General features: G+C 53.7%; 1 protein-coding gene across 2 annotated transcripts in view; it reads right to left on the reverse strand.

Annotated features, from left to right (window-relative positions):
* Positions 1 to 16,411, reverse strand: part of APOO (apolipoprotein O) — a 670,501-nt gene that overhangs the window by 624,202 nt on the left and 29,888 nt on the right. For both annotated transcript variants that reach the window (XM_078657783.1, XM_078657784.1), the window contains exon 2: positions 13,967 to 14,074. In XM_078657783.1, coding sequence (XP_078513909.1) covers positions 13,967 to 14,074 — 108 coding nt within the window. The remainder of the gene's footprint in view (positions 1 to 13,966; positions 14,075 to 16,411) is intronic.

The raw sequence follows: 16,411 nt of genomic DNA on the forward strand, positions 1-16,411 counted from the left end.
CACGGCGTGAGCGTGCACATCGGCGTGGCCTTGAAGGGGGACAGGAGATGTGCACACCGCGTGGCTACAAGCGAGTACACCTGCTCAAATCGCCAAAAGCTCGGCGCGTGCCCATCTCCTGTCCCCCTTCCAAGGTAAGTTCACAACAATAGAGCTCGCTGGCGACAGTGCTTCGCGCTGCGTACGCCAGGCTCGACCTAAAAATGTACATAAGACTTCGACCATTCCCTAATGAAGAGCCAAAAAAAACTGCTACTCGTCGAAGGCTTGAAAAAAAAAAAAGGGAACTGGCGTCAGCACGCTGACTAGGACTTCTTGTGGCTCCAGTGACAAGCAGTGCCATGGTGAATCTGACGCCCATGTTGATATGGGAGAGCTACTGAGAAAATTTCAGAACTGTGTTTTTCCAGTGTTTGCAAAACATGTTTTTGCAGTGACTGTTATAAAGCAGGATTTGTGGTGTCTTTCTCTTTTCAGCGTATTCAACGGACTGTGTATTGCACTCCCACTCACACTCATTACTCTCTCTCACATCTTAATATCTTTCACACTCACTCTCTCAGGACTCTAGTTTACAGAACTATTAATGGATTAAAAATGAAGAGTGCTATATTCAAACATTTTTATAAACAAATTCTGCTGTGCACAGTTCTGGAGTCATTCATCAACTCCTTACGGAATAGTGTGACATTGTAGAGGTAGTCAATCCCTGCCAACAACATCGTGCATTGTGAAAACCTTTAAAATGTTGAATTACATCAGTTTAATTTGTAGCCATGCGCACCACTGTTTGCCTGTGTACATTAAGGTGGTGCACCTGTTGTGTGGACATTCATAGCGGCCAAGTGTACCCATGGCAAAATTCTCACTTTATGCCAGTAATAATCTTTTAATAGACATTGTAAATCACATTGTATTTGAGACTTGAAATTTTGCTGTCAACAGTGTAACTATGGATTTAAAAACCCCAGCAGTAAAGTGCCATGGGGTAAAAAGCTATGATTTGCTGAAGGTATCACAGATAACAATGGGACACCTTGCAGCTATGAATTCTGCTAGTGTATGGAAGTCTTGTGTCATTTTTAACCACTGCCATGTGTACATGGTGAAATCATTCTTTTCACAGGTACCCATCATTACACCTTACATTGAATGTTTAAAGCTTTGGGAGTTTGGTAGTTTACCTGCTATCAATACTGACTTGTTAGATAAAAGGGTCTGATGTATTAAAGGGCTTTACCCATTCTCTGTTTATGGGTAAGTATTGTAGTACATATTGGCCAGGATTCTTATAAGCTAGCCATTCCACTAATCAGTCAAATATCTAAACACTGCCAAAAGATCAACTATTTTAATATTCCAGGTTCTCTACGATGTATAAAATAACTGGATAATATCTCAAAAACGCTTCTAAACTAGGGGTCTTGGGGGGCGTGGCCAAGATGGCAAGGTGAGCGGTCACACTCTCCGCGAGCTCCCACGAACCTGGGCCCCTGAATCGTAAATCTTTGCAGATCTCCGCCCAGTCTGCTGGAGATTTATAGCGGGGTAGGGGAGCATTCGGCGGATCGCCCCGGAGCGCTGCCGATCCCGAAGTACGCAGCGACGGAGCCCCCAGGGAGGCGACCGACGGCAGAGGCGGCACAGCGGAGAAGCCGGGAACTGGGGCCCACGAAGGAGACTGCGACATAGGGTCCGGGCCCGGAGCAGACCAGTGCAGTGCAGATCGCCCAACAGTGGAGTGCAGCCCTGCCAGAATCCCTGACGGAGCCCAGCAGTGAGGGGGCGCCCGGAGACCGGAGGCGGAGGTGCTGGAGCGCGTGACTCGGCGCGGTGCCCCTACGCAAGGCCGGGGACGCGGCCTACCGGCGGACCCCTAACCCATACACTGCTGCAGATCTTCCCCCGGCCTACTGGTGATTTACATCGGGGTGGGGAGCATCCAGCGTACCACCCTGAGGCATTGCGCGTTCCCCGAATACGCAGCGGCGGAGCCCCCGGAGCACGGCCGGAGGCGAGGCGGCGCGGAGGTGAGGCCGGGATCCGGGGCCCATACAGATGTAGGTACGGGCCTGGTGCAGAACAGTGCGATGCAGACCGCCCGGCAGCAGGAGTGAGGCCCAGCCGAAATCCCCGGCGGAACCCAGCAGTGGGGAGGCACCCGGAGTTGGGAGGCAGCGGTGCCGAAGCACGTGGCTGGGCACTGAGCCCCTACGCAAGGCCGGGGACGCGGCCTACTGGCGAGACGGGCGGCAGCGGACCTCGCTGAGAGCAAAAGTGCCGGCAAATAGCCAACGACGAGGGAGATCACGGCGGAGGGCAAAGTCCCTGATGAAGCACCGCTACGCCACCAGAAATCAATCAAGGCATTTGTATAGCGCACTACTCACCCGGAGGGTCTCAAGGCGCTAGGGGAGGGGGGGGGGTCCGCTACTGCTCCAACAGCCAGGTCTTGAGCTGCTTCCTGAAGGCGAGGTGGTCCTGGGTCAGGCGGAGGTGGGTCGGGAGGGAGTTCCAAGTCTTGGCGGCGAGGTAGCAGAAGGACCTTCCCCCTGTGGTGGCTCTCCGGATGCGGGGGGACGGCGGCGAGGGCGTGGCCGGTCGATCGAAGCTGGCGTTTGGGAGCGTAGAAGTTGAGGCGGCTGTTGAGGTATCCTGGGCCTTGGTTGTGCAGGGCTTTGTGTGCGTGGGTGAGGAGACGGAAGGTGGTTCTCTTGTTGACCGAGAGCCAGTGCAGGTCTCTCAGGTGTCCGGAGATGTGGTTGCGACGGGGGATGTCCAGGATGAGTCGTGCTGAGGTGTTCTGGATCCGCTGGAGTCTCTTCTGGAGTTTGGCGGTGGTTCCGGCGTAGAGGGAGTTGCCGTAGTCCAGATGGCTGGTGACGAGGGCCTGGGTGACCGTCTTCCTGGTCTCGGTGGGGATCCACCGGAAGATCTTGCGTAGCATGCGTAGGATGGTGAAGCATGACGAGGAGACGGCGTTGACTTGTCTGGTCATGGAGAGCGAGGAGTCCAGGATGAAGCCCAGGTTGCGTGCGTGGTCTGTTGGTTTGGGTGCGCTGCCTAGGGCGGGGGGCCACCAGGAGTCGTCCCAGGCGGAGGGTGAGGATCTCAGGATGAGGACTTCCGTCTTGTCCGAGTTCAGTTTTAGGCGGCTGTTCTTCATCCATTCGGCTACCTCTTTCATCCCTTCGTGTAGGTTGGCTCTGGCGGTGGCGGGGTCGTTGGTGAGGGAGAGGATCAGCTGGGTGTCGTCTGCGTAGGAGATGATGTTGAGGTTGTGCTGGCGTGCGATGGCTGCGAGGGGGCTCATGTAGACGTTGAAGAGGGTTGGGCTGAGCGAGGAGTCTTGAGGAACGCCGCAGATGACTTCGGTGGCTTCTGATCTGAACGGGGGGAGGCGGACTCTCTGTGTCCTTCCGGCGAGGAAGGAGATGATCCACTCCAGTGCCTTCTCCTGGATTCCGACGTTGCTGAGGCGCTGTACTAGGGTACGGTGGCAGACAGTGTTGAAGGCCGCGGAGAGGTCTAGGAGGATGAGGGCCGCTGTTTCTCCGTTGTCGAGCAGGGTTCGGATGTCATCGGTTGCTGCGATCAGGGCGGTTTCGGTGCGGTGGTTGGCCCGGAAGCCAGACTGCGAAAGGTCGAGGGATCCGTTCGTCTCGAGGAAGGCGGCCAGCTGCTTGTTGACGGTCTTCTCAATGACTTTTGCGGGAAACGGGAGCAGCGAGATGGGTCGGTAGTTTTTGAGGTCGGTGGGGTCGGCTGATGGCTTCTTTAGTAGGGCGCTGAGTTCGGCGTGTTTCCAGCTCTCCGGGAAGGTAGCGGTGTTGAAGGAGGTGTTGATGATGTCCCGCAGGTGGGGTGCGATGACAGCGTCGACCTTGTTGAAGACGTGGTGAGGGCAAGGGTCGGTCGGCGATCCGGAGTGGATGGAGTTCATCGTGCGGATGGTGTCTTCAGTGCTGATCGGGGTCCAGGCGCGGAGGGTGGTGGTGGGGGGCGGTGGTTCGGTTGTGGCGTGCGTCGGTTGAGTGCTGAAGCTGTTGTGTATGTCCGCGATCTTGTTGTGGAAGTAGGAGGCGAGGGAGTTGCAGAGGTCTTGCGAAGGGGTGATGTCGTTGTTTCCGGCGTTGGGGTTGGAGAGCTCTTTAACGATGTTGAAGAGTTCCTTGCTGTTGTGTGCGTTGTTGTCCAGTCGTTCCTTGAATGAAGTTTTCTTGGTGGTGTGGATCAGTTGGTGGTGTTTTCGGGTGGCGAGCTTGAGGGCAGTCATGTTGTCCGGTGTTGGATCTCTGCGCCAGGCCTTCTCGAGGGCTCTGCAGTTCTTCTTGGAGCTCTTTAGTTCGTCGGTGAACCATGGGGCTTTCTTGCTGCCGGGTCTGCTCGGCGGGGTCTTCAGAGGGGCGAGTTCGTCTGCGCAGTCGCTGATCCACTTCGTGAGGTTGGTGGCCGCTTGGCTGGGGTTCGTTGCGCTGATGGGTGGGTTCTTGCTCAGGGAAGTCGCGAGCTGGTCGGTTGTGATCTTGTTCCAGCTTCTGCGTGCAGCCTGTTGCTGTTGGTGGTGGATCGTGGTCCTTTTGAAGCTGAAGTGGACGCAGCTTTGGTCCGTCCAGTGGAGTCCGGTGGCGTGGCTGAAGGCGATGTCCTTGCTGGAGGAGAAGACGGGGTCGAGTGTGTGTCCGGCGTAGTGGGTGGGGGTGGTCACCAGTTGCTTGAGTCCGAGGTTGGCGAGGTTGTCCAGCAGGGTGGTGGTGTTGCGGTCGTTGTTGTTCTCCAGGTGGAAGTTGAGGTCCCCGAGGAGGATGTAGTCAGCGGAGAGGAGGGCATGCGGGCTGACGAAGTCGGCGATGTCCTCGCTGAATTGTGTGCGTGGTCCCGGGGGTCTGTAGATGAGGGTACCTCTGAGGGTGGTCTTGGGGTTGGTGTGGATCTGAAAGTGCAGGTGTTCGGCGGGTGCGAGGGTGTCGTCGGTGTTGGTCGTGACGCGGATGGAGTGCCTGTGGATGATGGCGATGCCTCCTCCTGTCTGGTTGGCGCGGTCCCTCCGGATGATCTTGTAGCCGTCCGGGATGGCGATGGCGATGTCGGGCGCTGAGGAGGCATTCAACCAGGTTTCCGTGAGGAAGGCGACGTCTGGGGCAGTGGTGTCGAGTAGGTTCCAGAGCTCGACGGCGTGTCTGTGGACGGAGCGGGTGTTGAGCAGGATGCATTTCAGGTGGCTGTTGCTGTTGCTCGTCGATGTCTTGGGCACTGCGGGAGTGGAGCAGGTCCGGATGCAGGTGAACTTGCAGGAGTTGCAGCAGAAGGGTCCGTGGGTGCGTCTCGGGGTGGCTTGGTAGCAACCCGGGAATCGGCCGACGTTGAGTGCGTTGAGTTCGGTGGCGGCGTAGATCCGGCGGGAGGGCTGGTGGCTGCGGGAGGTATGGGTCCGGGCGCTGGGCGCGGTCCAGGCGCGGACGGGTGCAGACGGGCTTACCTTAGGCGCACCTTCGGCGCGCCCGCTGCGCGGGCACGCTGCGCGTCAGACACTCTGCCATATGTGGAGAGTGGGGGGGGGCGGAGCGAGGGAGGGGCAGCTGGGAGGCGGGGCGGCGAATGGGAAGGCCTGCCGAGGGAAAGGGCGGGGCCGCAGGGGGCAGCGGCGGGGAGCGGGGAAGTGGCGGGAAGCGCGGCCGGGGCGACAAAGTCACAGGGGTACAACAATAACAATACGGGGAAACAGAAAATAAACAGGGAGCAGAAACTACACAGGGGGCGAGAAAACAATCGGAGTTACAGAGGTACAAAATACATCAACACGGGGAGTAAAAATGACAGGGAGCAGAGAACACACCGGGGTAAAGAAAAAACAATCGGATTCGCAATACAGACGCGGCGCAGGCGGGGCAAGAGCGCCAACAGCGATGTCACAGGGTCACAGCTGCGAGCGTCGGCACTTGGCGGGAACGGGGGGCAGCCTGGGCTCACTCACGAGGAGTGTGCGCGGTGCGTGGGGGTGACCGGCCCAGAGGCACTGGGCCCAGACCGGCCCTGCCGGGAGTACGCTGCCTCTTCGGGGAACGGCCCGGGAGACGATCGGTCTTCGCAGCAGAGGGCCCGTGTGTGGGCCGAGCCCCCGCAGAGCCGACCAGAACCCCTGGGAGGGGCGGTGCGCGTTGGTGGTCTGCCAACATAGCCCGGGGCCTGGGTGAGAGAGCATACTGGACATTGTCGACCACGGACCGGGGAGGCCTATCGGTCTATTGGCCGCAGGGATGACCGGAGAAAGAGCACGGATGGCTCAGTGAGTCCTGGGGAGCCAGAAGCGGGATTTGCCAGTCAGCGGCGAACACCAGTGTACCCGGTGCCCGAAGAGACAGCGATACCAGTGCTTGTTTGGAGAGCGGGGGTGAGGCACAGCTGCACTACCTGGACAAACCCTACCGCGACCGCCCTGAGGCTGGTGATGGCCGCCGACCTGTGACTGGGGAAGGGGAGCGCACTGCAGACCCTGAGGCAGAGGTAGACGGACCGTGGTGCCTATCGTAAGGGATAAGCCGAGGCTCAGCAACATAAGGAGTGGACTCCCCGGATGAGTAACTGTCCCTGAACCTTGCTAACCATTGGAGTTAGCCGACAACACGTCAGGACTCTGCTAGGAAGTTCCCGTTTATAAGATGGCCGGCAACAGGGGGGGCAAGAAGGGGGAACGGACGCTGCCGGAAATGTTGGGTCCCGCGAAACAGGACAAGGGGCCACACTCGCCAGGTCCCTCTAAGGGCTCAACGGAGGCGAACGGTGGAGAACCGCCAGTCACCAGATCCTTCCTGGAATCTCTCTTCAGCTCTCTTCGGGATGACTTCCAGACGTTGAAGCAGGAGGTGGCCGGAGAGGTTCGGGAGGTACGGAGAGAAGTCGATTGCCTGGGCGAGAGGGTGGCTACCATGGAAGATGCAGGACACACGCGGGATGAGGAGATCGTGCAGCTGCAGCAGGAAGTGCTACGCCTGAGGGATCAACAACTTGACCTTCAGGCGCACAATGAAGACCTCGAAAACCGGTCCCGCAGGAACAACATCCGGGTCCGGGGGGTACCTCCTAAAGAAGAGAGAAGAGGGTGAGGACATTGCTGGGTACCTGCAAGCCTTGTTTAGAGAGATACTGGGTGAACAAGAGGACTTCCCTATTAGAATCGACAGGGCGCATAGAGTGGGCCTCACACGTCGGGCCTCGGCGCCACCACCAGATATCCTGGCCTTCCTGCCTGACTTCCCGCTTAAGGAACGGATCCTCCGTGAAGCCCGAAAGCAGCAATGGCTGCACTTCCGTGGGCACCCGGTCGCTCTCTTCCAGGACCTTTCGGCCATCACGCTCCAGAAGCGCAAAGCATTTAAAATAGCAACAGACTTTTTGAGAGAACATGGGACACAATACTCCTGGGGCCACCCTTTCCGCCTCATCTTCCGATGGAATGGCACCCTGCACCAACTTCGCTCCCTCCAGGATACTTGTGAGGTACTGGGAATTACCGCGTCGGACGGCGAAGCACCTACTCCTCGGCGGCGACGCCTTACCAGGGATGGCTGGCAGCGGGTCTCTAGACGCCGGTCCTCTGAATCCTCTGCTCGACCGGACACCCCTACTATCCGAGCAGAAATGGACAATGCAGTGCGGGAAGTGGCCAGAGATACAGGCCCGAGTGACATCGCGCTGACAGCCTAAGATGACTCCGGGGGGAGATCGACACAGCAGCCCTTGCAAAGCAGGTTTGGGGGTTCTGGGGGAGGGGTGGCGGGCAGGAGTGTAGTGGCTGGACGTCCACTTCAGTAACTTACCACAGACTTGTCCTCTGAGGACTGGACTGGGACTATGGGGTTCTGGAATTCAGCGAGGGAACAGGGAGGTGGGGGGAGGGGGTGCGGGGGTTGCTCTAAGTTGGGGTCAAGGGAGGAGGGGCCGGGGGGGTGGGACGGTGGAGTTTTAGTTGGGGGTAGGGGACCCGGGAGGGGAGGGTGGGTCGTCCAGTGCACTATGCAGGTCTTAGCCGCCCTAGCGGCATTCATGCACCTTGTCCCGCTCAGGCGGGGGTCTTACGCTTTTACTTCCATCATCTCACATGCCACCCACGACTCTTAAGATAGTGACTCTTAATGTCAGGGGCCTAAACAACCCGGTCAAGAGACGGGCGGTATTATCTCTACTAGAGAGCACCCAAGCGGATATCTGTCTTCTTTAGAAATCCACTTGCTGCCCCGTGACTCCCATAGACTGCGCTCCCATAAGTCTCCGACACAATTCTTTTCTTCCAGCAACACTAAAACTGCGGGGGTAGCGATCCTGGTGGCCCAACGTTTCAGGGGGGGAAGTCCTTCACAAACTTGCAGAACACAAAGGCAGGCTGTTAGCTTACAGGTTTAGGATCGGGGGGGTTGCCCTTACGGTTGGGTCCTTGTATAGCCCTAATGACCAGCAGGAACGCTTCTTACGATCGGCACTGATAGACGTCACTGCCTCGCAGGACACGCACATTATCATCGGAGGAGACTTCAATATGGTCTTCGACTCAGCCCTAGATAGATCCGCACAACGCTCTCCGCAAGCCGGGGAGTTCTCGGCCGGGTGTAAAGCACAGTTGTCGGAGGTGGACCTCCACGATCTCTGGAGTTGCATGCACCCCACTGATAGGGGGTATTCATATTACTCCCAAGCACACAAAACGTATGCGAGACTGGACCATCTTCTGGTCACGACTCCAGTACGTGCTTTGGCCTCAACGACGGAGATGGGAGTGATATCCCTCTCGGACCATGCCCCGGTCTCCACCACGCTGTGCCTGCCGCCGATATCTTGCTCTCCCAGGGTCTGGCGCCTTCGGGACACCTTATTGCACAGGAAGGTGGTGGTTACACGCATAGCCGGTGCTATCCGGGACTATTTGTCCCACAATGATAACTCCAATACCTCTCTGGCGACACAATGGGCGACCTTGAAGGCTGTACTTAGGGGGGAGTTTCTAGCCATCTCCTCAGCTGAAAATAAGGAATGGCAGAGTAAGAGGGATGAACTCACCCAGCGGGTCCGAGAGCTCGAACAGATACACCGCCGGACGGGGGCCCCCCGGATCTGGAAGCAGCTTAAAGAGGCGAGGAAACTCCTCACGGCCCTGGACATGGACCGCGCAGAATACGCTGCGCTTCGTTTGCGCCATACCTACTACACCAGGGGGGATCGCTGTGGCCGACTGCTGGCTAATAGGCTCCGGGTGACGCACCAGCGACAGATGGTGAAGGAGATCTCTGACCCCACTGGGTCGATGGTCACTGAGGACGCCCATATTGCCGAAACCTTCCGCAGGTTCTATGCAGATCTCTACGCAGGGGATCCCCGGATGACTCTGCGACTACGGCCTACTTGGACACGGTCACCCTCCCTTCCCTGGCCCCCTCGCAGGCAGAGCACCTAGACAGAGAAATTCGAATCGAGGAGGTGATCTCCGCCATTGCCAAACGTAAGCACGGTAAGGCTCCCGGGCCGGACGGATATACATCTCTCTTTTATAAGACGTTTTGCACGTCGCTGGCTCCGCTCCTCACCCGCCTATTTAACTCGTTCGCTGCTCCGGGGGCCATCCCGCCTGATCTCCTACGGGCCTCTCTCACGGTCCTCCCCAAGCCAGGAAAGAACCGGTCGCAATGCCGCTCCTACAGACCGATATGTCTCTTGAATATAGATCTTAAGCTGTATACCGGGATCCTCGCGGCCCGACTAGCTCCCCATCTACCAGGGCTCCTGGAATCGGACCAGGCGGGATTCGTTCCCGGGCGGCAGACGGTGGACAACACCAAGAGGATTGTCCACCTTATAAAGAACGCCTCCCGAATTCCTGGAGAGAGGATGATGTTGGCGGTGGACGCTGAAAAAGCATTTGACAGGGTACACTGGCCCTATCTAGAACAAGTCCTGCTGAGGGTTGGTATAGGAGAGAAATTTCGATCCATGATCCTTAACTGCTATAAATTTCCGACAGTGGTAGTACGGGTAAATGGTTACAGCTCACGGAGCTTTGACATTGAGAGGGGTACTAGGCAGGGGTGCCCGCTCTCACCCCTGCTCTTCGCCCTTTATATGGAGCCCTTCGCCCAACGGATACGTATCAACCCAGCTATAACAGGGGTGCGGTTCGGGGGCTTTACTCACACCATAAGCCTCTATGCGGACGACATTATACTGTCATTAGATGAACCCCGGTCTGCCCTTCCGGTGTGCATTGAGGAGCTGGACTCCTTTGCTGCTGTTGCGGGCTTCAGAATGAATATGGGAAAATCGGTGGCCCTGGACATATCCCTTGCACCAGCCACTAGATCTTACCTACAAAGCCTGTTCCCAATGCTATGGTCGTCGGACCTGGTGCCTTACCTGGGGATCCAGCTGGCTCCCATCTTGTCGGCCATGGTGACAGCTAACTACGCCGCCTTGGGCAAGAAGATCCGAGAGGAACTCGGACAATGGAATCGCAGCACCCTTTCCTGGTTGGGCAGAATAGCTGCAGTAAAAATGACGATCTTACCCCAGGTTCTGTATTTGTTCAGGGCCTTACCGCTCCAACCGTCCGCTGGGTGGATCCAATAGACGCAGGCAGATCTCTCGCGTTTTATTTGGCAGGGCAGAAAGCCCAGAATGCGGAGGACACTCTCTAGGCTGGCCCCCGAGGCTGGAGGACTAGGGATACCAGATCTCCGCAAATATTTCCAAGCAGCACAGTTGCGTTATCTCGTAGAATGGAGTAGATGGGAATCGGACAAACACTGGCTTTTCCAGGACCAGGCGGTGGCGGGCCGGCCCCTACAGGAGGTGCCATTTCTGCGCCGGACTCATCGCCCAGCAAATTTATATGCCTCCTTTGTCACCAGGGTGCCCCTACGGGTCTGGGACGCCACCAACATCGTCCACAATATTACCACATTCCTGTCACCACTCACACCACTGGTAGACAATCCGGACTTTACTCCGGGGATGGAAAAGGGGGCTTTCACCCACTGGCGAGCGGCCGGGTGTCGGGCCCTGTGTCATGTGTATGGCCCAGAGGGGGTCAACCCCTACCCGCGCATCCGACAGGTCCACTCATTCCCAGAGTCCGAAAGACTCCGCTAAATGCAGGTCCGCCATTGGGCATTACACCCACAGGTACGGGAAGCAGCAGATAGGCAACTCCTCCCTTATGAGAGATGGCTCATGACACGCACGTCAGATGCGAAACTGATTACAGACCTCTATAAGCTACTGCAACCACCTTCTTCACACCTCTACAACCCGGGGAGGGAGCGCTGGGAACGGGAATTGGGCAGGACACTGAGCCATAAGGAATGGGAGCAGATCTCATACAGAGCAAGACACTCAGCATACCACATGGGACTCACTAAAACACTGACTAAGGTCTCTACCTATTGGTACTATACCCCAGAACGAATACATGAAATGGACCGTAGTAAGGACAACGCTTGTTGGAGGGGATGCGGGCAAATAGGCACTCTGACACACATTCTATAGGAATGTCCGCTCCTAGACTACCGGAAAGAAGTGTTAGATGAGATAGACTCCCATTTCAACACCGAACTACCACGCTTTCCAGCATACATATTGCTAGGACTCCCAAACAGGTTAATGTATCCCCTTAGATCTCGCAGAGGCAGACAGATAGCTATTGCATTAGGCTCCGCAGTACAGAACATCTTACAACACTAGCGCACCACTACGCTTCCCTCTATCACGGGCTGGCTCCATAGACTGCGGCATGTATTGGGCATGGAGAAACTATCGCTTACAGTAGCAGGGGATATAGAGCAATTTGACGATCTGTGGCAACCATTCCAGTCTTTGCTGCTCACTGAATTCAGGGAACTCACCTGCCCCAAATACCTCCGCCTCTTAAGGCTCACGACACCTGCCGACCCGGCCACTTGAGTGGAAGTTGGACTGGTTTCTTTCGCTAATGAGCGACCAGGGTAGACAGCAAGGGATAGGCCTGCGCACTGGACGAAGGGGGGGTAAGGGAAAGGGGATCCGGGAGTTGGGGCTTGGGGGGGGCGTTTTGGGGGGGAAGGTTATTGTATTACTGCAACACTGCCTGTCTTTAAATGTCGCTGCGGACTAGTCTGCGTTTTAGATATCTGTTGGGGATGCTAACGCCGCGAGCACGCCCCTGGCCGCAGTGACTTGATGCCTTGTACGCTCTGTATGTTTGTTTCTTTGTGTTGCACCAATAAAATGCTTTAAACCTAAACTAGGGGTCTCCGACCGTTTCTGTAGAAAGAGCTACTTCTGATCAGTGAAAATCATTGTGAGCAACTGAATGCTTAAACAACTCGCACATTGTTACCAGACACCCCAACACCCAGCTTCATTGACTTTAAGCCTAACATCCAAAGAGCAGAATCTACAATCTATGGTTTTTATTTTATTCTCCTCAATTTATAGGGCGCATACCTAAAAGGGGTTCCCAGCACTGACTAGCCACAGGACAGTTATCACACAGAACCTACTCAAATTTCCTAAATTTCAGTTCCGATTCCACTAGTCTCATCTGTAACAGTAGAGAGTTCCAAAGTCTCAGAGCAATGCAGGCACAGGTGCGTCCCCCGGCTCAGGCTCTCTTGATTCTGGGGACATGGTTTGAACAGAATATTTTGACTAAAGGCACTATGCCAGGGCTGCTATGTGTGTCAGTGAGAGCGCTGTCTTTGGCGATGTATGAACATGTGGGCGTATGAATGGCAAATATTTATATGTGTCACTGAGAGCCTGCGTTGCATGTACTTGCAGCACAGGACATACCTTTCTCTATGTATAACAAAAATGTACAATCATTTTTAATTTTTTTTAAATGGGAGAAATTTAAAGTGCAGAAAAACGTTCTGCTAAAATGTTCATAATATGGAACATTTTTCTGCACTTCACATTTCTCTCAATTAAGAAGGTTAAACGGATCTTATTTTAACAGTACAGTAACAGCATTCATTTATTTACATCAATGGCCAAAAATGGCACAACATTCATTTTTTTATCTTTTTTCATTTCTCAAAGAATAAAGGTGCTTCTGTAGATTGTCAGATTTGGATCTTAATCAATCGAGAAATAAGTATGGAGAGTGTCATTCGTTGGTTCTTTGCTCTGCTACTTTATACACAAAATATCAATATTAAATGTTATTCAAGAAACCGATTATATGGAGGAATCAAAGGTCACAGCTTAAGACACAATATGACCAGTTATAGCAGTGGTACAGCTAGAGAGCCAACCTCACACAGTATTGCCAAACCTAGGGCTTTGGTCTATCACAACTGTGAAACAAAATGCCTTTGAGAAATGGTGGATATATACCTAAATATAGAACTCAAAGAAATCAGTAACCTTGACTACTTGGAACAGGGATATCTGTAAAAGCAGAGCAGACCATGTGGTCATTCAGTGGACTCCCTGAAATATTATCTATGTCACACATTCTAGCAATAACAGCATCTGGATCAGTAATCTCAACAAGGTTTGTTTTTAAGTCCCATACACGAAGAGGGAATGAGGGTTCACCAAATTTCTGAACCTGCTGAGGAGACTGAGGATGAAGTGGATGTGTTAGAGCAGTCTATAGCAAAGGCATTTTCAAATGTAACCCTCAAAGAACTTACCTCGTCCATAAAAGCAATAAAACAGATGGTTCATCCCTAACCTACATGAAACTACGGTCATTTGCTGCTCTTTAGAGAGGAAGTCATAAAACTCTAAAAAGAAAAATTGTGACTAGTGATTGTAAAGGCACTGGTTGTTTTAGTTTCTTCTAGTACAATGAATACTGTTCCTGACACTATTAATAAGACATTTTTTATGTGGACAATCAATATTTTTTGCAGCCCTCATCCCCTCAAAGAAAATTTTTTTTTTCCTAAACGAGAATATCATTTAGACAGTCAAGTCAAAAGGACCAACAAATTACCTCATCCACTTTTTGGAATTCCTTTTTAGGGGTTTCTTTTTCATTTGAGGCATACACCTGGAAGGCCAACAGACCCATGCTAGCAGGAAGAGCAGTTCGTCTCATTGCCTGCAAAAAAACAAGAGCACAATAATTACGCTTTTAAATTTACCATTCTGTTTCATCGTATCGCAGTATTTTGATTTTTTGTTTTCCATGCAGCATCATTTTTAAAGTAGACCTGAAAACCCGAAATGTCGGGTGAAGAACCTAGCCAAAAAAGGAAGAGATATTTACTCAATGTGAGTTAGAAAATCAGCAGGAAAGAAGACTTTCTTTCTTGAGTCTCCTCACTCACCATGGTTTCTCCTTGGTGTCATGCTTCAACATAGGGGCCATCTCAGTCCTCTTTGGACTGAGGCGCGCTGCGACATGCGGTATTACGCAGGAGCACTTTTGTGAAAACTATGTGTGGTGCAAAAGTGGAGTGGAATGGACAGAAGTGAGTTAAAAATACCTAGCTAGTGGACGAAATAATTGTATTCTTGCTCCCAGTTGGTATGTCTAAAAACGGGGTAGGATACTGGAAAACCTAGCTATAATGGGTTAGGAGTCTCTAGTATACGTCAACATGTTTCGAGCATTCCCCAGAGCTCTTCGTCAGGACTACACAGGGACCAGCCCTGTGTATGCCACTCCTAATTGGCCTAAATTTGGTAGTCAAAAAAGAAGAAAATGAAATTACGCTGCAACTAATATGGATGCGTTAATACGTACATACGATCAAGCATTGTCACGTATTATATTTAAGGTAGCAAAATTGTGCCCCATGGACTTTGGGGGGGATTAGGATTCTCATATTCCTAATTTTGGCGGGAGATACCAACTAGGTGACGTACCGTGAGGAGATCATCAGCAGGGTGGACCTAGCGTATACCTCTACCTCCCCCTATTTTTTCTGATGCATCATTTTTAAACCCATCTGCTTATTTGAGCCATATAGAGAGCTTGCTGTGTGTTAGCACTTCATGTTAATTCAATTAACTTCTCTTGTTGTTGGACAAACACAAAATTCACTGGTAAGCTTGTTTGTGTGACTGATGCCATATTTCAAATAACAGTCACTGTAGGTTTTTAAGTCTCACGTAATATCTGTGAACCAATCAGGATAAGCCAGAGTTGTGCTCACCTAAGGGACAGCTGATGAAATACTATAGGTGTAAAGGGCAGGCCATAGCATGACTGGCAGCACAGACTGATTGGTTTTGGTGAGGGTTTACCAGTCAGTGACAGCATGTGTTTGAGATGAGAATGCTATATTTGTATAGTGTGAGAAGTTGTGAAAAAGGAATCTGCCTTGGAACGTGACTCATTCTCCAAGTTCCTAGGACGGGTCCCTATAAGAGTGAATGACACTCTCTAAAAAGACGAAATTCACGTGGGACTAAAGTGCTCAATGGGCCCAAACCAGGCTGACCCAACTCACTAGTGCCTAAATTCCAAGGGCTACTTCTAGTATCCTATGTCCCTTTGCAGTTGCAAATTCAGGTTAAAGATTAGTGGGAGTTGGGGGCGGAGATAGCTCGCGACCGAGATGGCCGCATGAGCCCGGAGCTCCGCCACGTCGCCTTAAAAGATCCTTAATTATCCGACAGTGTTTGCCGGTCCACACGTCCCACAATAAGGCTGAGGCCAGCGGAAGGGGAATGGAAGCTCCTGAACCGTTCGGACCAGGAATCTGCAGAGTCCAAAATGCGATCGCGTGAGGAAGAGGCGGAGCAGCCGCTAGGCTGGCAATCCACGGACTGCAGTGCTGCCGGAGGCGGAGCTGCGTCGCTGTACATGCGGCTAGCACAGGAGCCTTGCGGTGCGGACCCCGGGTGGATGCAAAAGATGGCGGTCGCAGCAAGACGGACGGCGGGACCCCCCCCCTGTGGTACGAGGGGGGGATAAGTAGGTGTCTACACGGCAGGAACTTGACGGGCTGGAGAGAAAAGTTCGGAAGCAGCCTCGGGCGCCTGGTGCTAAGGACTATGGCTAGCCCCAAATAACAGCGGGAGGCACCACAGAGAGAACGGGCTGGAATCGCCCGACGGAGCACCACTGCAGCACAGAGAGCGGGGCAGTACACAACTAAGGCCCCTAAAAATGGTGCTGCAGCTTATGGAACCGGTAGCGGCTGCGGCGACCGGGAAGAGATACATAGACACAGCCAAAGGGGGGACTGCACGACCAGCTGGAGAGGCAGAGAGCTAGCAGGCTAGCGGTGGCAGAAAGGTCAATGTGTGCGCTGAGCAGGGGTAAGAGGAGCAGAGGAGGAGGCGCAAACTGAAAAGAAGACTGCTGCGGCAGTGTGCAGCGTCAGTAGCTCACTTGCAAAGGCAGGAGAGGACGCCAAGGAGCAGGCTAGCATTGAGGAGGCAGGAGTAATAAAGGTGCTGACTGCAATTGAGAAGAGGGGTCACT

This window comes from Lissotriton helveticus, chromosome 8 (genome assembly GCF_964261635.1).
Source record: "Lissotriton helveticus chromosome 8, aLisHel1.1, whole genome shotgun sequence".
Classification (NCBI taxonomy): domain Eukaryota; kingdom Metazoa; phylum Chordata; class Amphibia; order Caudata; family Salamandridae; genus Lissotriton; species Lissotriton helveticus.